The sequence below is a fragment of the Uloborus diversus genome, chromosome 2, assembly GCF_026930045.1.
Source record: "Uloborus diversus isolate 005 chromosome 2, Udiv.v.3.1, whole genome shotgun sequence".
NCBI lineage: Eukaryota > Metazoa > Arthropoda > Arachnida > Araneae > Uloboridae > Uloborus > Uloborus diversus.
In genome coordinates, this window is record NC_072732.1 from 62,129,287 (window position 1) to 62,153,227 (window position 23,941).

Consider the following 23,941-nt stretch of genomic DNA (forward strand, 5'->3'; position numbering starts at 1 on the left):
TTACTAAACCCCTGTCCTGTGGACAGCTCTCTATTGCGGACGAAAAAAATTGTCCAGTTAGTGTCCTCATTAGAGGGATTTTACTGTATTTGTATATTGAGATCTGCAATAGAGGGAAGCTATCGGACATTTTGAAAGCTAAATATTAAAGTAGTTGATCCCAATAATAATTGCTGAAACAGGGATATGCCCATGATGAGGGTGGGCAGGAGGCAGACTATGTAACTGAAAAAATCAGAGATGTTATTTCAAAAGGATTTAGCCTCATTTTTTGAGGATCCTGTATTTTTTGGGGGGGGGAGGCTTGGTAAAATTGAGGGGGGGCAACGCACTTGGTTAGAATTGGTACTCCTAGCTACATGACTTGCAGTAGAGAAAAGTCATCGTAAATCTTGACCCGTAAATATTTCAGTAATTTATTCTAATAATAACTGAAGTAGAATTGCCCGTCACGCATTGGAGGAAGGGGGGGGGGGCATGAGGCAGACTTTACCACTGAAATTATCAATAAAGGATTTTTTGATCGATTTAAGTCTCTTTAAAGAAATGCCTTTTTTATTTTCGGGGGGAGGGGTGTTTTAATTGAGGAGGTCATCTTTGGGGTGGGGGGGACACTTGGACTAATATATCTATGCATATCAAGATCTGCAATGGATAAAAGCCCTCGGTAAGTAGTGTTTCTGTAATTTTTTCAATAATATTCGCTGCAACAATCCTCCCCCCGCTCATGCCGTAAGGGTGGTTGGTCATAAGCCAAGACCAAATTGTTGAAATTTTACAAAGGGTGCTTGGAAATTTTCAAGTCTTTGTGAAACAGACCTCATTATTGGGGAATAACATTTTTGGGGGGGAGGGGGAGGAAGGTGCCGTGTAAACTTTCGAGGGGGGGAGGTAACATCCATATTTAAATTATCTGCACATTAAAATTTTCTTCCCTTACATAATTTTCAAAAATCATATAAGTTCAGAAATGCAAGTTTATTCTCTGTTTTTTATGACAATCAATGTTTTGCAGAGAATCAGAAATCCTAATATATGCAGCCCCAATTCCGCAACCTATGTTTGATAAGTCGAAAAACCTCAAGTACGCAAATGTGTAGATCTTTCACAAAGAAGCCTGTGTTCATGCAAGCTAGAATTTGCATTTGTATAATCATTTCAACTCCAATTTTTTTATGCCTAGAACTTACACAAAAACACTATGTCTGCACATGCATAGCAACTGTCTGGCAACAACAGGGATATCGGAAGTTTCAGTTTCAATTTCGTTCTATCAGGGCTGCCAGCAATAACGATTTGAAATTGGTGTACACACTTTAATTTCGTGTGTTATGAACGAAGTCAATATTTTCCCTCTTAATTCGGGACTTATAAGTTGTATTTGTTCAGCTTATGCGGTCCGAAAGGGATGAGTTGCACTCCCCCTAGTGAGATAAATATACGACAGAAGTAGTCTCATTAGGTTTTTTCAGTTTTTCTTTTTTTTAAATACAAATATTTCTTTCAGTATTTTTACAAACCTTTTATTCAGCATAATATGAATGGTTTACGTTTAATTAGAACTATGAATCGTGTTGATACCTAAATTGGTTAATTTTTAATTGTTGCATTAAGATGCTTTTTTAACCAACATGCATTTACTTTTCAGGGTCCACGAGAGGCCATATCAGTCTTGCCAGAAACTAGGGACATGGTCCTTAGAAGGGCCCTGGTTTTGAAAACTTTATAGCGAGATGGGATTCGGAGACCAAACTGACAATGGGCCCACCTTGCCCTTCAGCAGCCCTGTTAATTTTCCCTTTTACTATAATTAAATATTAAATTACTGATTGAAGAATGCAGATAATTTCTTGAAATTTCAAACACTCACTCATCACACAGAATTATCAAAGATTATGTATTTTTGAGTTAGTATTTCAATTTCTCCGTAATTATGTCCCGTATTTCCGTTTCAAACGATACATCAGACGGATAGAAACCTAACTATCGTCACAGCGGTAATAGATATATATCGATATATGACAATATATCGGTATATCGCCCAGTCCTAGTCTAGACAGATCATTGAAGACGAGATGATCTGATTAGTGGATGGTCTTATATTAAACCTCCACATAAATAAGTAGCACTGTTAAATGCCTGTTATCTTGGTTTTTAGAAGGCAAAAAATAAATAATTAAAAAAAATGAAAACAACATTTCTATTGATGTGAGCCTATGACAAGAAATTGCACTTTTCTTGTGATTGTCCATATGTGTTCATGTACAGCCAGGGCCGGATTTAGTGGAGGGCAGGAGGGGCTACTGCCCCGGGGCCTCCACAAGAAAGGGGCCCCCACAACAAAATTTTTACAAAATATCCTAACTTTCACGGGTCATCAAATTTTACGTTTTTTCTCCCCTATAAATAATAATAATAATAATAAATAGCAGTAACTTCAGAATGTATTTACTATTAAAGTGCTGATCAAAAATATCGGATATATACATATATATCAAAATATTCGGATATTTATATATCAAAGTACCAGATATTTTCGAAAATGTGATGATCTTTTTGACTCTGATTAGGGGGCCTCCACTCCTTTGTTGCGCCGGGGCCTTCACACTTCTAAATCCGGCCCTGTGTACAGCCTGAGTAAAAACTTTAAGGCGAGGAAGAAATTTTGTGAAAACTAGAAAATGAACTTCAAGGGATTTGAATGCTATTGTATTATTAATTATTAATATTCATTTGTGAGAAATAACACAGAAGACAGGATTTGTAAAGTACGCAATTATCAGAAAAACCCTGCTACATTCAAAGTTAGCATTTCAACATCAGTAAAAACTTTAAGGATACTAGTATTTTTTAAAAACTACATGTACATATACTGAAACAATTATCACCACAGTCAGAAAGACTGGAAACCCTTCAATTTGCAGTTTTGGCATTAATTTCTTCAATGTTTTAGTTTTCTTTGTGAAGATATCGAAAGGTGAGAAGTTAACTGTTCATGAAAGAGGGCAGATTGACGCTTTGTTTTCAATGAGGATGATTAGGCCTACTATTGCGAAAAGTAGAAAGAGCGAAGATTGAAGTCAATAACTTTTTCTAATTGAAACACAATCATGGTAAAAAGAACACCGGGGAAAGACCTAAAGCTTAGTCCTCATGTGATAGAGAAAGAGTTTACAAACTGAAAAGTACTCAATCAGGAAACTTATTCAAACGATAGTTTTAAATGTTTGAAAAAAACGATTTATAACAGAATTGAAAGGTGTAGAGGTTTTATTTACCCAGCAAAATTTCCTAAGCCTCAGTTACTGACTAGGCACAACATCGAGCATTTGAACTGTAGCCAGGATAGCATGTCCTGAGATAACCAATGGATACAAATAATTTTTTTGTGACAAAATGACGTAAAATTTGGATGGACCAGAGGGATGGAAGAACTATTGGCATGATTTGCGAAAAGAAAAAGAAATATTCTCCAATTGCCAATTACATAGAGGCTTTGTCATGACTTGAGAGCGCTTTGCTTACAATGGTGAGGGGTCAATCGCGTTTGTTTCAGGTAAAATGAATTCACAAGCATATCAAAATATCCTCGCAAGTCATCTTTTACCAAATGCTAACTTTGTTACTTGAGAAAATTGGAAATCTAAGCAAGACAAATGCACCTATTTATTCCAGTAACAGTGCAAAAAATTGGATCCAAGTCAACAATGTTGAAACTTTGCAATGACCAACTAACGACCAAACGGCACGACCTTGAGGGTCATGGATTAGGACAAAATTCTAGCTATAGGTCCATTCCCTCTTGGTATGAGTGCAGATAAAGCGGTTTGACTGCATAGGCCCTGGTTTGGCTGCAACGAGGGTCCAAAGTTGCTAGTTTGGGCCCAAAAATGCAATGGCTTTTCCATTGGAATTTCAGACTTCACCACTATGTTCGATCTCCCAACACCTTTGGCATCTTTTGTTAGTAAATTGAGTATGAGGAAGAACACGTATTTATTTATGGCCACTATCTAAGTTATTTGAAAAGTAGAAACAATCTTGGTTTTTTTTTTTTTTTTTTTTTTTTTGTGCCATGTGCAACAAATCAGTGCCTTTTCTCCTCTTCCATTTGCTTATCAATGTGGGATATCTTTGACAGCAGACGATAAATATCCAGCTAAAGTGAATGTTTTTATTAGCAAACGGATAAATACTTTTTACTAGCTGACGATTAATATAAAGCGAAAATAATTAGTTTCATTTGCAAACTATAGATATCCTGTAACTATGTTATTTTGGCATTCAAGTTATTGAAATTAAATAGCAGCAAATTAAAATTTGAGAACCGCTTATTAAAAATTAGTATCTATCATAATTAATTCAAAGGTAAACATGCAAATGGCTCATACTGCAGTACAGTAGCAGAAAAAAGGATAAAAAGGGTAATTTTAAAGGAAACTTCATTGCATCCTGGGTACAAAGTAACAACTTTGGACCCCCGTTGTAGCCGAACTAGGGCATATGCAGTCAAACCACTTAACCTGTGCTCATAACTAGTGGGAATGGACCTATACCTAGAATTTTGTTCAAATCCATGACCCTCAAGTTCGTGCCGTTTGGTAGTAAGTCTCCAGATCTTAGCCCAATAGAGAACTTATATGGTGACTTAGCAAGTTGAGTTAATGCAAGTTGGAGACATTTTACTTCATCAAATAGAGCTGAAATCTACTATTGAAGATGAAAGGCATGAAATGGATCCCGAATGTTGTCAAAAACCGGTTTCATCTACGAAAGCATGAATATTTGAAGTAATTTAAAGAAATGGATCCTAAACAAGCTTATAAATCTTTTTATTTTTGTGTTCATATGCTTTTTACTATGTTGGCCTTAAAGATTTTACTCAGGTTCAAATATTGATCTGTAATATTTTCTGGTAATGAAATACTTACAAATGAATTTTGTTTGTCTTTTTCACTTGTATTTAAGGTAAATAGTTATCACTGAAATGACTTTCTGATCCTAAGTTTAAGCTGTGGCCAATTCCTTAAAAAAGTTGACTGGCCTTAAAGTTTTTAATCAGATTGTACATCTTTATAAGTACATGCTGCATTTCAGAGTGTCTGCATAACAACTTAAGATTTTTTTAATATTTTTACAAATAAACTGATAAATCACTGTCCAAAACTTCAATGCATTATATCACATTACATTAAATACATTTTAATAAATGTGAAGAAAATTTTCAATAAAAATACCATGATCTCCAAGTAACATAATTGCAGTGTTTTTTACATATCCAGTTTCTTCAAGCACTTCCAGCAACCTCCCTAATTGGTCATCCATGTAGGACACAGAAGCATAATATCCTTGACGAGCAAATTTCTGAAACATTTTTATTACTGAATTTGTTTGACATAAAACAAGTGCAGTAATCTACTTAAAAACTTTTTATTCTTGTATGAAGTTTATGTATATCATGACGGCAATGATTTTTAGAATGCTGATAAATAATTGAATATTGCAGACCGTTTGGTCCTCAGAATTGAATCAATTTTCATGTTACAGACCAAGTGTATAAATTAGGAACTACTTCACAATTTGTTCACTTGGTCTTTCGAATAAATAACTAATTCAAATACTTGACTAAAGCTTGTTGAAAATCAAGCTTATTTTTTATGACTAAAAGACAAAAAATAAATAAATAAATAAAAATAAACGGAGAGACTCTAGAATGTTAAAATGCAACAATCAAGATAAAAAGTTTTGTTCCCTACAACCAGGTTCATTAACAAGAAAATGTTTACAAAACCTATGTATAGGTAATTTATATATTGGTTACACATAGTTTAGGCGAAGAAAAGTAAAATCCTGCTGAATTTCCTCTGAATGAGATCCTTAAAAGTTTAGTGCTTCCAAGTTGTGATAGTACATTTGCACTGGACATGTGCTCCAGTTTCAAGCTTTTGTCCCAGCACAGAGAAATCAAAAACTCGTAACTGGTAATAATAGATACGTTACAGGCTAGTGTATATTCATTATTAACTATTGTTTTTTTTACTTGAATGGCACAGTGATGTATGACTTTTTACATACTTAGCCAATATGTTATGCCCAATTTATTTCATTAGGAATATAAAGTTCTTTGTGTAGGAACCAGTTGCGACGTAAAACAATGATTGATTAAATAGTTCATAAGTACTTTTTAAGAATGCAGTTAGAGCAGAATTAGTAAGTTTGTTGCTTAGAAAAAAAAGGGTCAAGTTTTTTAATGATAAGAACTTTCCAAATGAAGGATATTTTTCTTCTTTAGAATGTTCTATTTTCTTCTATGCATTTTGATTCATTTCATGTGCAACCAAAGATGCATATAATACAGCATGACTAAACTTTTAGACCTGATTATCTCATTTTCAATGCCAATTTTGTTTGATCTTTCTTTGCCATACTGTACCAGAAAATTACTTTTCTGCTAGTATGCAGGGCTCTGGCTACGGCATTTGCCACCAAGCCAAATGCAAGAAAATCGTATATTCAGCAAAGTTAAGTCTGATTTGGCAGAAGTATAGGTGAGTGGAGAAAGTTCCCAAGATTTTAACAGGAAAAAAATATTTCCCCCAATCCTCAAGAAATTGTTGAAAATTTGGCAGGAGAAAAAAACCCCCTCGAACTTGAGAATTGATTTGTAATCTCTGCCTGCCGCGAGAAATGCTCATTGTAGAATGAAAACCATTTGCCTTATTTAGTTATTTAGGGTCCTATCTAACTTAAGCGACTGCTGCATATTTAAAATGTAAGCGATCTGCCTATCTTATTAATTATACTTTATTTGCTAATTAAAGTTTTCTGAAGACAAGAATTCACTATGAAACTTTTAAAATTAATCTAAGGCTAATATTTTAGAAATTTGGCAAACTTACTGGGAAGCAGTGGGAAATCCCTAGCACGAGTCCTGAGTATGCCCACTGTATAAGTAGTGTATACAGCAAATATATTTTTCTTTTGTATGATCGCTACATTACCATAGATTTTGTTTTGTTATAGAATCTATATAAATAAAACAAAAAAATGTGTGTATATATGTATATGTATTTATATGTTCCCTATACAAATCCAGTTTTCATTGGATCTGGACCCAATTTGGCTGGGAGGTCCTTGAGCACCTGAGAAGGAATGCGGGGGGGGGGGGGGGGGGGGGTCAAACACCAAGAAAGAACTGAATTGTTCAAATTTTAATTTTAGGGCCTGAAAATGGCATTAAGTAGCTCTTTCTAACTGAAATAATTATCCAATCAATTCAATTTTGGCACCATTCAAAATCCGCAAAAAACATCCATAGAGTTCATTCATTTCCTTCAAATTTCCAAAAAAAAAAAAGGCTGTAAAATCACTGGGAAAAAATTAAAAAGCACTTAAGCCTAATGGAACAGAAATTTTAAATGGGAAAATTATTGTTTGTGCGATCTCATTTTAAATTAGCGTTCAGAAGGTTGCCACTTTTTTTCTCAGCTGTGACTAAATAAAATTTTGTTTTCGTTTTGAGGTAAAAATCTCCCCTTTTGATTATTATTTGGCGATTCATCTTCTTTCATTTTTTTAAGGATTTTAGTTGTATTTTTGGAGGGTTGCGTTTAATTTTTTCGGGAATTTTTGATTTGCTGTTTTCTTTCTTTGAAAATGATTATTTTGACGGAAAATTTGGAACTTTTTTCCTCTAATTGAAGCCTGATTGTTGAACATGCGTCACTTGACATAACTTTAATTTTTGAGGTAGACCGTGCAAAGCCCGACAGTGCAGCTAATACATTAATAAACTATAGTTTACCATATTATCAGAAATATATTTCAAAATGAGAAATGTATCAAATGCCTGTCCTAGTAAAAATTTTTTGCCTCATTTTTCTTTCATTTGTTGAAAAAAAATGTTTGACAATTCAAAGCAACAATTATTCACCTGAAAATCGGTTGGCAAAGGACCATATGGAAAGTTTACACTTAGATTCTTCACATCATCCATTTCTCGAATATCCATCCATGGATTCCAAGATACATTATGCATTTCGGGAGGAATTGTGTTATTAGGGGCTAAACCCATCGAATCAATTGGGTACAAATCTGTAAGCACACAAATTTATACATTTACTTTTAAAAATAAGTCACAAAAATATCTCAAACTAGTAAATGGTAAAAAAAGTCACCCATCTATTTATATTCGTACAACTGTTGTCAATAATTGTAGATTTAAAAAATAAATAAAAAGGCAACAATGAATTTGCCAAGTTATAATGCCAATTAATGGTTAATGCACTAAAAAAATCAACTCAATCACATACTTAGCGTAGCAAACATGATGCCATTTTTTTATTTAATACTGTTCTCAACATCAAGTTTCAACACAAAATTTTGAATTTATATGAAACCAAAACTGTTATTTTACAATAGAAATATTCTTCTAATGAAAAGCAATTTGCAGTATACCGACACCCTGGCAATGCCATCCAGCGACTGCAGTTTCTCGCTTGTCGTGGACTAATCAGGCTGCTGGCATAACCAGGTTTTCGGCATATTGCATGTACAGTTAACCCTCGTTTATCGCGATTAATTCATTCCAGACTTCACCGCAGTAACTGAATTTCCGCGAAGTCGGATTCTGTATTTATAAACCGAATATTTTCCTAATTAGAGGGTATAAAACTTACTGACGACAATTTAAATAGGTTTTTAACATAGTCAGAGCCCCCTAGCAGCACCCTTATCCAACATTACATTTCTATTACTTAATATATTGCACAAAATATGAGAAAACGAGATATATTAAAAGGAATCGATATCACATTAATTATTGGGAAATAAAGTACACACACACATGCAGTTCTTACACACTACAACTAACCTATGAAAATAGCTCAACTTCATCTTGTTCAATGATGAATTAATTTCCAGTTAGTGACTGTATATATGCCCCCTTTCTTCCACTACATTTATCCTCATCAAAGGTATTATGCATACAGCTTAAAAAGCTAGTAGTATGTTTGTTGAACACCATTAGAGAGATGTATTTATCCCCTAGTAATAATACAGTGATTTATACTTTTCAGTTAGCGTTTAAGGCTAAATTGAGATAAACTTTCTTCGGCGATTTTAAACCTCCACTCCCTCAACTAGTACAACTACAGTCCCTAAGAAGAGCTTACCTTACTTAAAAGACATAATTTGTACTTCTCTTGTAAGAAAAAGTTTACACGAGTACATAAAAAAGGTTCATTGCTATAATTGAAAAAAAAAAACAGAAAAAAACGTGATGTAGTGAAACCGCGAAAGTCGAAGCGCGAAATAGCAAGGGACGCCTGTATTTCTGTAATTAGCCCTAGCCCTGGCTTAAACGGGTTAACTTACTGCTTAAAAAGAAACTTGTTTAATTGTATCTTGAGGAAACACTTTTCATGCCACACATACAGCATATTTGTAAAATATACTACACTGCCCTCCCAAGCAAGAAGGGGCGGGGGACTGAATTTGTTTATTGAAAGGATTCTTTTTTCATAACAGTATAGTTTACAAGGTTAATAATACAATCATGAACAGATTAGATTTAGATGAATAAAGAAAATTAATTGAAATATCAACTGTTAGGGTTGAAAATTTAATCTTTAAAAGGATATGAAACAAAAGCTTGGGAAGATGATCGAAAATGAACTTTTTGAGATCCACCCTTCTTCCTTAAGAAGGCAGTAGAGAGCAAGTATTACAAAATCAATTATTTCAATAATGATAACATATTTTAACACTCAAACACAAACCTAGATACTCCTTGGGAAATTTGAACGGTATATGAGGTTTATAAAAACCAACTCCAAGAAAGAAAGGCGTGGACCTATTTATACTCATGCTTTTATTTTTCAAGTATTGAATAGCATAATTGACATTCTCAATATCAGGAAGAGTTTTTCCATGTTGACTTTCCACTTCCACAGGACATAATAAGTTCATACGGTTCTCCCCATCAGTTGATGTACACACCTTTAAATAACATTAAGAAGTTTAAAATAAAAAAGTTTCATAGTTTGAAATGAAAGTTCAAAAATCAACTAAAACAGCAGGAGAGTATTGTGGGGATTCTTTTAAAAGTTAAAAAAGATCCAAACAGATCAAATTTTAGTTTTACAACCAAAAAATGGTATTAAATTGCTGTTTTTATTACTGGTTTGATTGATATTAAAATGCTGTTTGCTATAGTCCTATTCTAGCTAAGAGCAGTGGCAGCAAAAATAAAAATTGTTTAAAGTATGTTTTTCTGTTATGATGTTAGTGTTCTGTTCAGTTAGCTAAAGCAGAATTCACTGTAGCTATCAGTTCAACAAATATAAGTAGGAAAGTTGCAATGGTATTTATCACAACTTAAAGACACATAAAAACTTGAAAAGAATTTATACAGCAGTAAAATTAAGTATCATGATTTTTTTTGAAAAATTGGGATTTTCATTATTATATTAGAATAATTATTGCATTACAATAACAAAAGGTTCAGTTTTTGTTCATCAAGGGGTTCATCTTGCACCTTTAGCAAAATTAAAGCAAGTTAACTTAGTATTATTTTCTTTGAATTCACTCTTATTATAAAGTACATCCACTCGTTTTTTTTTCCCCTTCAGAAAAATGAATTGCATTGAAGCTACAGTAGTATTTATTGAATTCTTTCTTTATGCAATGAAACCCTGATTTCATGTTTTCTGTCAAACTAGTAATAAAAGACCTAATAAGCGGGCAAGCAAAATCTGGGGCCGGGTTAAACATTTACGCAAATTTACACAGCCAATCCATGAACTAGTGGAAGAAATACATAATCTTTGTTTGTAGATTCAATTCCATTTTTGTCCGTTCCATACTAACAATTTTTTGAAGTTTGCTTTTTACTTTGGTTGCACATTCGCTTCTTGGTTGGCATTAAAAAAAAAATGTTTTAGAGTTTTTATGCTTTGAATCGCTTGATTAGCTGTGACGACATTTTCCATTATTTCTTCATTGCCTTCATCACTATCATCGGAAGTGGGTATTGAATCCAATATTGAAGTAATTGGTGTTGTGAAGAGGCAATATGTATGAAAAAAAAAAGTTAAAGAAAAAAAAACAAGTGTCTTGCAAGTAAAAAATGATTTTGATGTTAGTAGAAAAATGTATTAAGCAGATTTTTTGAAAAAGGGTTACTATATATTTGGAATTTTTTAACATTATTAGTAAAGCAATTTTTACAGACCAGTATAAAATGATGGTGGAAGCAGGATAATGCTTGAAACAGACAGCGTAAAATTGGGGTTCCACTGGGTAATACTTTTAGGCACATATATTGAAATTATTGACTACCTTAATGCAACCTTTATTAAACAACCACTTCTCTTTGCAAAAAGAATTTTCTGAAAAAAGAGGGCATTTTAGAAATGTTACAACCAGCAATAAAATAATTAGCACACATATATTCAAGTTAAAAGGTCTTGGTGCAAACTCAGTACAGTAAACTCCTGATTATCTGTGGAATTGGATGGCACAAGTGAAAGGGATAATAAAAATCGTGGATAAAGTGAAAGAAAGTTAAAATGAGGGACAAATAAGGTAAATATTTTCCTTCCACAAAAACTTGGCTTCATTGATGCATAACACTTTCTACAAACTGAAAATACAGTGAAGCACCGTTTATATGTTTCTCTTTTATACGTTTTTATCATTTATACAGTTTTTAAATCGGTCACTGCAGAGTCAAATAGACATTAACGTATATCTATTATACCTCTTTTTATTTTGCACGCTTTTTTCATGCAGTCCTTCAAAAACATATAAAAGGTGCTTCACTTTAAATACAGTACAGTTAAAATGTTTTGTACTTTTGCACAACAGAATTAAACACCAATAAAGAATATGTGTATGTATGATGAAGAAAACATGAGAAATAAATGTGTAAGCAAATAAATAACTAAAACAAAAAAACCGAGTTTAAATTTACAGTTTAAAAAAAAAGTCATTGTTATTTGCTTTTTGCAGCAAAAATACATGTTCCTGCTTGTTAATTGACTTGTAGATAATTCGCCCTGCAGATAATCTGCTCACAGGCAATTGAGATTTTACTGTACACAGAAGGTTAAAGTCTTATTCTGACATTTATACAAAAATCTCACTATCAGATTAATTATTTATCTCTTCATTGCATTTGGCAGACATGGCATTTTGAAGACGGTGATTTAGCTTTTTAAAAAAACCTTTTGGGCAGTAAAGAAACCACAAATTTTGAAGTTTTAAGCCCATTAAATCTTTACTTCTACAATATCCAACTTTTACCCCAAAATTTCACAACAGCGAATCTCAATCTGAAGTATTTAGCATAGAATAGAAACTTAAGCCAATTTTGCATTTTTAATAACACATGCAGCAAAGGAAATCGGAATTAAAAGAATGAGAAGTGAACAAAGTATTACTGGTTTCATTTCATGTTCTTGTGTGGGTGGTTGATAGGGATATTCCGTCCAACTGTAAGGATAATCATCTGTGAAATTGGAGACACTCCCTGAAAGTACAGCATGAAAATCAAAACCACAACCAATATATTTTAAGTACGTAGGCACTTTAGTTTATATATACAAAATGTTCAAAATAAAAATTAGATTATAAAGAAAACGTTTTTGGGCATATTTATTAAAACAAAAAAGAAAAAATAATCCACGGTTGATTATGCACAAACATTTTCAACTACAAGAAGTAAATAACTGCATGAATCATTAAGGAATAGTGATTGCTGATTGCAACACCATAATTCTGGTATACTGAATACTGGTATTTCATGTGATTTGGCAACTCAGTAAAACCAGTATTTTATAAGGAAAAATACTGGTATTCTCTGCAAGTAATAAATATCTTTAAGTCAAAGAGTTTCTAAATTAACTTAGCACATTTCTATTGTTACTTTAAATGCATATTGTTTTCATCAATGAGACAGCATCAGAACCGTTCATTTGCAGACGAAACTTGAATTAAGAGAGCATCGATGAAATAAAAGGGGTATTATGGTGTGATGAATGACTTTTTCATGTGAAAAAACATACACGCAAAAAAAAATTTTGGATTACCATTTACTTTTTTTATAAAGATGTTTTATTCTTTTATTGCATTGTAATGGTTCGTTTTTATCCCCATTTTTTGTTTCTAATGCTATAAATTATTATTCTTCTCTTACTACAGTGAAACCTCTATGAACGACCACCTCTATACAGCAACCACCTCTATTAACGACCAATTTTCCATGGCCCCCGTATATACCTAATGTTTAAATACCTCTTGGAAAGACCATCGAAACCTCTCACAACGACCGGCATATCGAAAACTTCAGCTGAAAAAAAAGCTAGGAATTTTTCGTTAGAAATCAAAAAAGAGAGACAACAGATGAAAAGCAATAGAACATTTAGTTTACACACATATCAGTCTTCTCTTGTTAACAGAAGTGGAAAGAAACCAGAATAAGGAATTAAAATCTATTCTCCCTGTGGTTTCAAACACGTTCCTTTCTTGTCTTCTCCTGTTCTAAACCTCAAAAATGTCACAAAAAGGAGGACGTAGTTTTTCGGACCCTTGGGAAGTTAAAAGGTTGCACAGGTATATCACCAGTCAAGTCAACCAAGCGTGCGTCCCCTATCATTGAGGAAGGGTGATAAGAATAGAAGTTCTCTAAAGGATTGCTTCTTGGAATTTCTTGGTTACTACGGGAGAGGGGTGTTGGAATGGTCCAATCCTAGGTCATTAGAGTGAACAAAATCTACAGCTCATTCGAATAGCTAAAGTATTGGTTTCAGTGTTGCATTGGATCTGCATTTGATCAACATCGCAGTAAAAATGTCGAAAAAGAGAGTTGATCTCATGCTCGAGAAACGTATTGATGTTACACATTTAATGAAGGTGATGAAAACGCGGGGTTGACGGATGCTGTAGGACCAAGGCTGTCAGCTCAACAAACTCTAACAGAGATAGATAATCTTATGTTGCACTCAGATTGCACTAATGATGAGGACATTAATAACTTATTTTTACAGCTAAAAGCTAAGTTAGAATCTAAAGTTGTTTCAGACGAAACTAAAAGTCTGAAGCAGGCAAATCTCTTTATATATTTTAACGCTACTAAATAGTGTTTAACTGTAAAAATCATGTAAAAATTATATTTTAAATTAAAAATTTCAAAAAAAAAAAAAAGAAGTTTCTTTGTTTAAACGTTCTTATTCTATTGCTTTTGATTACCCTGCAGGAAGAATATGAATAATTTCCAAAGGTGCTATATTACCTTTGCATGTTAAAAAATGACCTAATGACCTCTAAGAGTGACCAACCTCTATTAACGACCACTTTTTTCAGGAACGGAGAGTGGTCGCTCCTGAGAGGTTTCACTGTATTAACATTTGATTGTAACATTTATTCCTTCATTTTATTCTTGTTCCTAATGAAATTGTTTATATTTTTACAAGTTTTGTCTTTTTTTAGAAAGTTGTGCAACACAACAAAGAAAAAAGTACACTTTTGCTACATTAAAAAAAATTTTTTTTTAAGTTTTTTACCAATATCTTGGTATCACATCAAATAAAAAACAAAACATCTGAAGTGCATTTTTGAACTGGCATTGCAATCACTATTAGCAGGTACCACTTGGCTACAGTAAGAAATGACTATGGCATGGCTAATGAGCTACTTGCAACTCTTGCAAATGAGCAGTTTCAAGGGCGTCCATATAGGGGGCAAGGGGGGAGGCTCGAGCCCCCCCCCCTGGAAATTAGAACTTCCTTGCTTTCAATGCTTTTTTCTTTGCAAAAATGTAAAAACATTTCTTCTCCAGCCATTGATGAATACGTTATTAAAAATGTCAAATTATAATGACTCTAATCTGTCCTATAATCTGCTTCCATGGGGAAAATATCCTGCTAAACCATGGTTAAAATATCTGCCCCCCCCCCCCTTACAATTTTGCATATGGGCGCCCATGAGAAGTTTGAGTTTTAAGCAAATAAAATATATGAAACAAATATGGTAAACTATATTGGCTCAATTTCATTTCCTGTGACCAAACTATTCAAAAACAAATGTGTTATTAAAACATAGTCTTTCAGCTCCAATCAATAACCTTTAAACAAGATCCTTAAAAAACAAAATTGCTTTTAAATATTTTCAAACTGCTGTATATTTTATTTTTAGTCAATTTAAAATTTAAATCACTGAATTGCATGGTTTTGAAAACTATTTTTAAAATTTTAAATAATAGTTTCTACAGTATCAAAATGATTGCATAACTTTAAAAATAATAAAACATAAGAAAATATTGCCAACTTGTAGTCCCTCCCAAGTATTAAGCTTTTACGTATTGGAGACAAATCTGATTTGCTGATTTAATGACACACAGTAATTGTCCAAAACGTAGTGTGTAAACATTTAAAAGTATGCATAAAAAATTAGCATAATTTAAATAATGTAAACAATAAACATCTAAAAGTTGCATTTTAAAAATAATAAAAAATAAATTATAAGTAAATTTGTTAAAATTAAGAAATAACTATAGTCATGAACAGCTTAACAATCCCCATATGACCTGCAAGCTTTAGGTTGGGCAAAAACGGCAAACACCCTCGATCAAGTTCCACTAGGGGGTGACTCAAGTAAAACTTTTTGAAAATAGTGTGAAATTTCCAGAAACTGTGAGGAAGCTCGCACCCCCCTCCCCCTTTCGCACAAAATCTCATCAAAATTTGCTTACAAAAATCATTGGAAAATACCCTTATTCAGTGGTAAAAGCTTTAAATTTTAATGTCAGTGCAAAAAAAAAAAAAAGTTAAACTTCATGCATGCAATTTGAAGGCAAAAATTTCAGTTCTTGTTAAAAATGCAAAAAGATTGCGCATGGCAATAAGCAGGTGGTGTAAATGGAATAGAAGAATAGTTAAAAAGAGCGAGAAAGGAGACAATTTTAAGAATTTAGTTCTGGTCTAGGGGCAGCTGAAGCCTCATAGCTCCCCCTGGATTCACCATTGGCACAAGGACAAATACACTAACTAACGTTGTTGTTTTTTTGTTCAATATAATTTAAATTAACACAAATTTTGGTTCAATAGACTAAACTCATATTTATTAGAGGAATAGAAGTTAAACACCTCCAGTTAAAATTTCAATCTCAAAAATGAAATAATGTTACATATAACCAAATCTAAGCGTTAATAAGCTATTTAAAAACATCCTGCATGAATGCACTTAAGATCAAAAGGTTTTTCTTTTTCATTTTCATACTTTGTTTAAATTTAAAAACAGAACAATTTTTTATTACCATGCTGGAATATTTTCCCGATGCTGATAGTCTCATAGCCATTGTGCTTGAACAGTTGAGGTATAGTTGTGAAATTGCCAACAGTATCACGCCAATAACTTCCATCATCATACAAATGTAGTGTGTCAGGTCTACGACTGGTCAAGAATGAAATGCGACTGGCAGAACACAATGCTTGCTGTAAACATCAGACCACATATTAATGAGCAGTTTTAGTTAAATTGAAAGAGAAAAATAAGACTAAAAAGGAATTATGTCGAAACAGTAATTTTTACTTTCATTTAAGCATTTTGAAACAAAATTTTACACTAAGTTTCCCATAAGCGGCTCGTCCGGGGAGGGGGGCAAGGAGGAAAACTGCCCCCTCACTTTCAAAAGCAAAAGAGCTTTGCCCTTTCACTTTTCAGAGTTAAAAATTAATGATCGATTGAAAAATGATTTTCTATAGAGTGGATTGATTAATTTCACGAAGGTAAAAACTAAAAATTCCAAATAAATGAACTTTTGTCATTTTATTTCACAAGAATGGAACTTTAAAATGAAAGGGGAAAGTCTACAGTGGCCATCTGTCTCAATTTTTGTTGCCATATTCCACATTTTTCATTTTTAGAAGCTCTTGATTTAAGCCAGTATTAAATATTGCCCAATTTTACAAAAAAAAAAGGCTCAGGGTTCATGTCCTCTAATCCATACACTTCGTTTGACCCCTCCCCCCCCCCACTTTTTTATGGATTAGCTGCCTATACTGTTTCTGCAAGCTGTTGTTCTCAATCATTTTTATCGTAACAGACAATGGCTTTTAGAATGAAAATTCTAATTTTCAAAAGTTTCACCAACTTTACTTTTGTTTATTCTGGACTCCAGTCAAATCATTTGCAGCGTGACTTTTATTTTTCACTGAAAGTGTCTTACTTTTCCAGCATATTTTAGTGTATTTAATACATTACATAGCAATACATTTGAGTGCAAGATAAACAAGATAATAATTTCAAAATTAATCGATTTTGGAAAATTGATTATGCATGTACATAAAGTTTAAAAAGTGTAAAAATAATAAAAATTGGAGAGACTGGCTGTTTTGAAATCAATCAAGAAGGATGGTTATGTTTTGTCTTGATAAATCTCAGTGGTAATCCCTCTATTTGTTGATGAACTTCTTAGGAAAAACTAAGAAATTAATTTGTTAACAAAATAAAATTAAATATACTACATTGGGCATCAAAAAATTATCATACAAAAAATCACTCCTAGCAATGTTCTAGGAGAAGATGAACAGGTAAAATATCGTCATAGGAGTTATACTGCATTTCTATACTCACTTCCTTTCTTGGTAGAAAGTATTAACCAAAATATACTCCCGTATAAGTTGATGTCTCTAGTTTTAGGACAAGAGAAAAAAAATGAAAACCCACATATAAGTCAATCTCTTACATTCTGCTAATTGAAAACGTTTTCCAGTGATTTTTGAAAATAATTGTTTAAACACTGTTACGTTAAAAATGGGTAGACTTATACTTTTGTACAAAAAGCTTATATTCTGTGATAGTAATTTTTGCTACTTGTTGCATTTATTTTGAATTAATAATAATAAAACTTCAGAGAGGAAAAAATATTATGACAATAGGAAGAAAACAAAATCAATGCAAAAAATACTACTAATACATAACTGAAATATACATCTAAATTAGACCTGATGCACAATTAAGAGGAAGAATAGCAGAAATAAAAGAGGTGACATGCAACTAAATGAGATATACCTGTGCATAAGCATTCTTGAATATGACACTTTTAGAAGCAAGGAAATCTATATTGGGAGTGATTGCGTTTTTATCTCCATAACATCCTAAAGCTGGCCTTAAATCATCCACAACAATAAACAATATATTTTTTCTAATAGTATCATCATCTATTAAAAAAAACATCAAACATGAGTTTGTAAATATATATACAGTGAAGCAGCGTTTAAACGTTTTTGAAGGGACTGTATGAAAAAACATACAAATGAAAAAACATATAATAGGTATAGGTTAATGCGTATTAGACTCTGCAGGAACCAATTTAAAAAATGTATAATTGATAAAAACCTACAAAAGAGAAATGCATAAATGGTGCTTCACTGTATAATTATACAAAAAAATATTTATTATGCTGACAACATAGAACAATAGATTAATAAAATGAGAAGGATGATTTCAAAAGCTAAAAGTAGGTAATGAAGAACAAAATATTTAAAGCAAATCATAATTAAAAAATACACATGTGCTTTATGAATTTAATAAGAGTGATAGAGATGTAGTTTTATTGGACATAGGCAGCTAGTGCGGGAAGGGCAAAGTGGGGGGGGGGGGGGGGGCAACTGCCCTCTCATCTTAAAAAGTAAAGGGGTTTAGCCCCTCCACTTTTCTAAGCTTAAAATTAACAGTCAATAAAAATTGATAGTGTTGATCAGTTCTTGTATCTAAAGAAAGCACAGGAATACAGCAAAAAGTTTCGTAAAGTTTATTTAGGGATGAGAGGGCGGAATTTGGATAGAACAAGATCTTTTTCCCCCACAGAATTACATTTTGGGGCATGATATATTAATCTGCAACAAGTATAGTAATTATGAGCAAAATCATAAAATTATCATTATTATAATTTTTGTCGCTTTTGATTTTTCCTGGAGATTTTTCTTTTTTTACTCTTTTTAAAGACAAAAAAAGAAAAGAAAAAAGGATTAATGGCGAAAGGAATATTTCAGAGATCAATGCTAACTATGGAGATAGTGCTTGACTTAGTTCATTAATCTTAAATTTAAAGCAAGTGGGAAAATAATCAAAATTGAGCCCTATTTTCAGATAAAAAGAAGTAACAAATAAGCATTACTAAACAAATTAAGATAGTTTTATGAATACATTATTGAAATACCACATAAAGAAATGAGTTTTAAAGAGGCTAAATTTGATAACTAAAACAGAAAATATATTATAGCTGCATAACAAAAGATGTTACACTCAGTAGCATACAGTGGCGGATTGGTTGAAAAAATTGGCCCTGGCATTAGATGTAGCGGCCCCATAGCTCTTATAGATATTAAATTTTACCTAACGATTGGGATATCACTTAAATATGAGGAAATTATTCTTAACAACTAAATATGTTTTATTTAAACGAAATTATACAGATAGGAACACTTCTGCGCTTTAATGGTGAACAAATTGATACAGTATAAGCTAAATCTTATTTGGGGGGAAATTTGTGATTGTAATTGTCCATTTAAGTATTTTTATAATGCCGGGAATTCGATTGAATATACTTGATAACACTGCTTGTTTAGTATGTCCTTTTCTGCAGTCATAACAAGTAACTTAATTGCCCTGTTTTATGATGTTCATGGGTGAAAGACTAGGGCCGTCTTAGAACATGATGGGTCCCTCGACACAAACACACATTACTGGGCCCTGTCATAAACATTCCCGTTTTTATACTGCCATACCCTGACGACCCCCAGACTCGATACAGGGTCAAAAACCTGGTGGGAGGGGTCGGGTACGAGTTTGGCAGCCCCTTAATTTTTTTTTCAAACTCATGTATCAATACAAAGAGAGAAAGTGGATTTAGCTTTCGGACTTCTGGGAGCCATTAAAGTATTAGCATATAAACTTAATGGAAAGATTAACATTGAGTTTGAAACAGGGGGGTCCAAGGGGCCTCTCCCCCGGAAATTTTCGAAATTGTAGTCTTAAAAACTCAATTTTAGGCAATATTTGGTGATGTCAGGGGAGCGTAGGTTCATGGTTTCTCCTGCTGCAATTATTCGGAAGTGGAAAGCCAAAAACAGAATTTCAAATTATCTTCGAGTATATGCTATGAAGAGTGGTTCCGGGGGCTCTCCTCTGAAATTAAAAAATATATATATTAGCTCTGAAAACGCAGTTTTAGAAGATCTTTGGTGATTTTAAGTCGAGATAGATTCTAAGGCCATCCACCAGAAAATTTTCAAATTGAAGTCTTAAAAGCCTTTTTTGGTAAAGACTAGGGCACCGGCAGTTACTCGAAGTTAAGTTCCAAAAACGCAATTTCTGCTGACCTTCAGTGATGTTAGGAAAAGGAGTTTTCAGGAGGCTCACCCGGGAAAATTTTCGAAATTGAAGCACTAAAAAACGAGATTTAAAACGTTCTTCATTGATGATGCCGAGAGAGAGAGGAGGGGATGGGGCACTTTCCCAGAAAATTTTTGATACTGTTAATTTAAAACCCCAGTTTTAGACCATCTTTGGGAATGTTAAAAAATGGGAGAGGTTCGAGTGCTTTCCTCCAGCAACTTTTGAAACTGGAATTCCATGTTATGGCGGGAGTGGATTCTGCTGTTCTCTTAGGAAATTATTCAAAATTGAAGCCCAAAAATTTAAATTTTACGCGATCTTCGATGATATTAGGGGGGGGGGGGAGATTCTGGGGACCACCGGAATTCTTTCAACATTGTCACACTTCACATCTATCAACCTATTTTCTTTTTAAACTGAGGGGCCCGAAACCGTAAGTTTGTGCAGCGACAGAATACTTGAATGTTTCGTCAAAAAATGTTTGAAATTCACATTTCAGCGGCCTTTGGGCTTTGATTTGATAATCTTAATAATGTAGAGTCTTTCATGCTCCTCAATGGTATTTTAAAATTGCATTTTCTAAAATAATTTTACGGAAAAAAATATTTTGTCACTTTTATTCGAATAGTTATAAGCAGGGTCGCCGAGAGCAAAAATGGAAAAAAATGACATAGGTCAATATTTTTCACAGGCCCCCTTCTACACCTTTCGCCATTAGGATATTTTACACTCTTCACGAGTTCAATTCCGAGCCGGGCCAATTCTCCAACTGAGCTGACATGACCTCACGTCGGCCCTTGTTGTAAGTTGCATTTTAGAGCAATTGTGAATTGTCATTTATAAATAAAAGCGTCAAAGAAACCAAAAGTATTTTAACTTTTTACGACCGTTAAGGTTTCCGTGTTTTTTTTTTTTTAATTCATTTTTTTATTACACCACTAAAAATGTATTGGCAGCCCCAGGGCCCGACTAACTAAAAGTAAGACTCTAGGCTCACATTAATTTGGAGGCCCCCTGAAGACTATGCAGTGTTTGAATTACATTTTTAAGGCACGAATGCACTTTTGGAGGCCTCTTTGTCTAATCACACAACTATGTATAAATCACTTATGTTCATTTTTGAATCCCGTTTGGGCTCCCTCATAATCGTGAACAAGGAAATTCGTTACTGGCAGAATGATTAAAAATTCCCCTTTAAAGAAGTTTTTTTTCCAATTAATAAGTCATAATGTATAATTATTTTTTTAAAAATATGTGTATTTTTTCATATCGTTGCAATGCTCTGCATAATTCTTTGAAAAATGTGGAGCCCCATAGGAACATGGGGCCCCTTGCCTAGGCCTAGTCAGCCTGTAATGGTAATCAGGCCCTGGACAGTTCCATTTCAGAAATTCCCCCTCCCTCCTCTTGGTGACGGCCCTGCCTCCCTCCACCCGCAAGCTTTAGCCCATTCGTAAAAAAGAGCTGAGGCTGTGTTTTACGCATTTGCGTTATTCTAAACACATGCGCGCAAAATTTACATTTTGCTGTTAGTAGACAGGCCCGAAATACTTTGCTGTTATTTGATCGGCCCAATGCATGACCGGCCCATCGGGCAAATGCCCGGTTGCCCGCCGGCTGTATCCGCCACTGGTAGCATACCAAGGGGTTGGCAGGAGTGCCTCTTGCCAGGGGTGGAGCAGCTAAAGTCTTCAACTGATTAAAAATTTTTTTTTTAAATTTAAAAAAAATTATCAAAAAGGAGAAGAATGCTTTTATAAATAAGTAAATAAATAAAAACTCACAAGATAATAAGCTAGAGGGGAAAATGAAGCAATCCTTAATTCTCAAAAAAGGGGGGTGGGGGGGTGGATTTTACTTGTGGCATGAAATTTTATTCTGATTCATTGAGTTAGCTAAACTACACACAGTAGGGTAGTATAGTAGTTGTATACCAGGGAGCGGTGGTGGAGGGCATTCTATGCCTGATGATTCCATTTTATTTTTCAGGGAGGGTTTTTCATTTTGTCGTGTCTAGTTTGAAGTTTATAAGTTTTCATAGGCTATGTATTTATTATCATTATAATAAATAATATAAGCATAAAAAGTCTTATTTGAACAAAATATTGGGAGGCCTTTTTTACCTTCTGCCTGAAATGTTTTGGCATGGTTTTTTTTCTGTCACTCGCAAGCAAATAGTTTACTGATTCATGGATAAGTGTTTTTTTTTTTTCAATCTCTGCAATAAGGTGTTGACTTATGCAGATTTAAAAATATTTCTAAAAGTTGAGCTCATAGAATAGTGAGAGGTAAAAAAGGCTGATATCCAAAGGACCGTTTACTGAACCATGGGGTACACGGTGGCGAAATTATTTGATCTTTTCCCTGGATCATAAAACTTTACTCCTGCTTCAGCGCCTACAATAGTGACTGAATGGGATAGCTTGTTTATCTCTCAATAGTCTAAGGATTTAGGAAAAAATTTCAATAAAAATCTACCTCAGACAGCAACTTTAAATGCATTTTATTCAAAACTTATACATGTTCACTCACATTCCTTTGCTGCTCACTGCCACATTTCATAAAAAATAATTAATTTATTAAAATTATGAGAATTATTTTTTCCAGACTAGTTGAGATTGTCACCCAAATTGATTGAATTAAAATTTTTACTAAGCTTAGACTAAGCAAGTGATGTTTTAACATTAAATTGCTCAACATAAGTAATATCTTCTGTTCAGAAATAAATTTCGTATCTAAGAATTTGATTGCACAGAAGTTTTTAGTACTTTCTTCCGTTCTTCAATTTTTACTAAATTTCAACTCATATAAAAGAAAGGGAAAAAAAGGTGAGAGAAACTCTTTCTTTTTTTTTTCTGGAACGAAATTTGAAAGGGTAAGTTAAATGTTATAATTGGTTTACCTTCATCAGTTTGAGGCGGGTGAATAATTAAAATTGAAACAGTTACACCAAGAACAGCAATTACGAATATACATATCAAAATGAAAAGCAATATATGTCGGTGACGCAAGGTTCGTTCATTTATAACTGTCATCGCACTTGATTAATATCACTCAAAAATGACAACACATTCTTCGATATAGAATGTATATGAAGTAAACAGACACGACAACTGCAACTCGACAAACTCATCTCGTTCGATAAACAAACTCAAAAATCACGCCCCTTTTTTTAGAAGAAGTACAGTCACAGTTTAAAGGTATTACCTACTTCTGTGAAAAATAACATAACTGGAGTGACAATAGCACTTTCAGAGACTGCTCTGAATCATTTATTCTCGGTCTGTTGACCGTTAGTCCATATAGTAATAACGCATTTTTTGGGACTGTTGACTTTATTCTCACCACTGGAGCAGATTTGAAAGCGTTTACAAAACGCATATAAACGATCTTATGAAACGTTTACGAAACGTTGCTAAATGACTTTTACAAAACGCATATAAACGATCTTATAAAACGCTTATAAAACGTTGTTAAATGATGTTTACAAAACGCATATGAACGCTCTTATAAAACGTATCCAGACAACGTTTACAAAATG

General features: G+C 33.4%; 1 protein-coding gene across 1 annotated transcript in view; it reads right to left on the bottom strand.

The window, feature by feature from the left end:
- Positions 1-23,553, bottom strand: part of LOC129217078 (iduronate 2-sulfatase-like) — a 33,499-nt gene extending 9,946 nt beyond the window's left edge. Inside the window, exons 1-7 of the mRNA XM_054851327.1 lie at positions 23,303-23,553; positions 18,073-18,221; positions 16,316-16,493; positions 12,444-12,532; positions 9,780-9,999; positions 7,934-8,094; positions 5,238-5,364 (exon numbers count right to left, since the gene is read on the bottom strand). Of these exons, the coding sequence (XP_054707302.1) occupies positions 5,238-5,364; positions 7,934-8,094; positions 9,780-9,999; positions 12,444-12,532; positions 16,316-16,493; positions 18,073-18,221; positions 23,303-23,435 (1,057 nt within the window). The 5' untranslated portion in view covers positions 23,436-23,553. The remainder of the gene's footprint in view (positions 1-5,237; positions 5,365-7,933; positions 8,095-9,779; positions 10,000-12,443; positions 12,533-16,315; positions 16,494-18,072; positions 18,222-23,302) is intronic.
- Positions 23,554-23,941: the final 388 nt, after the last annotated feature.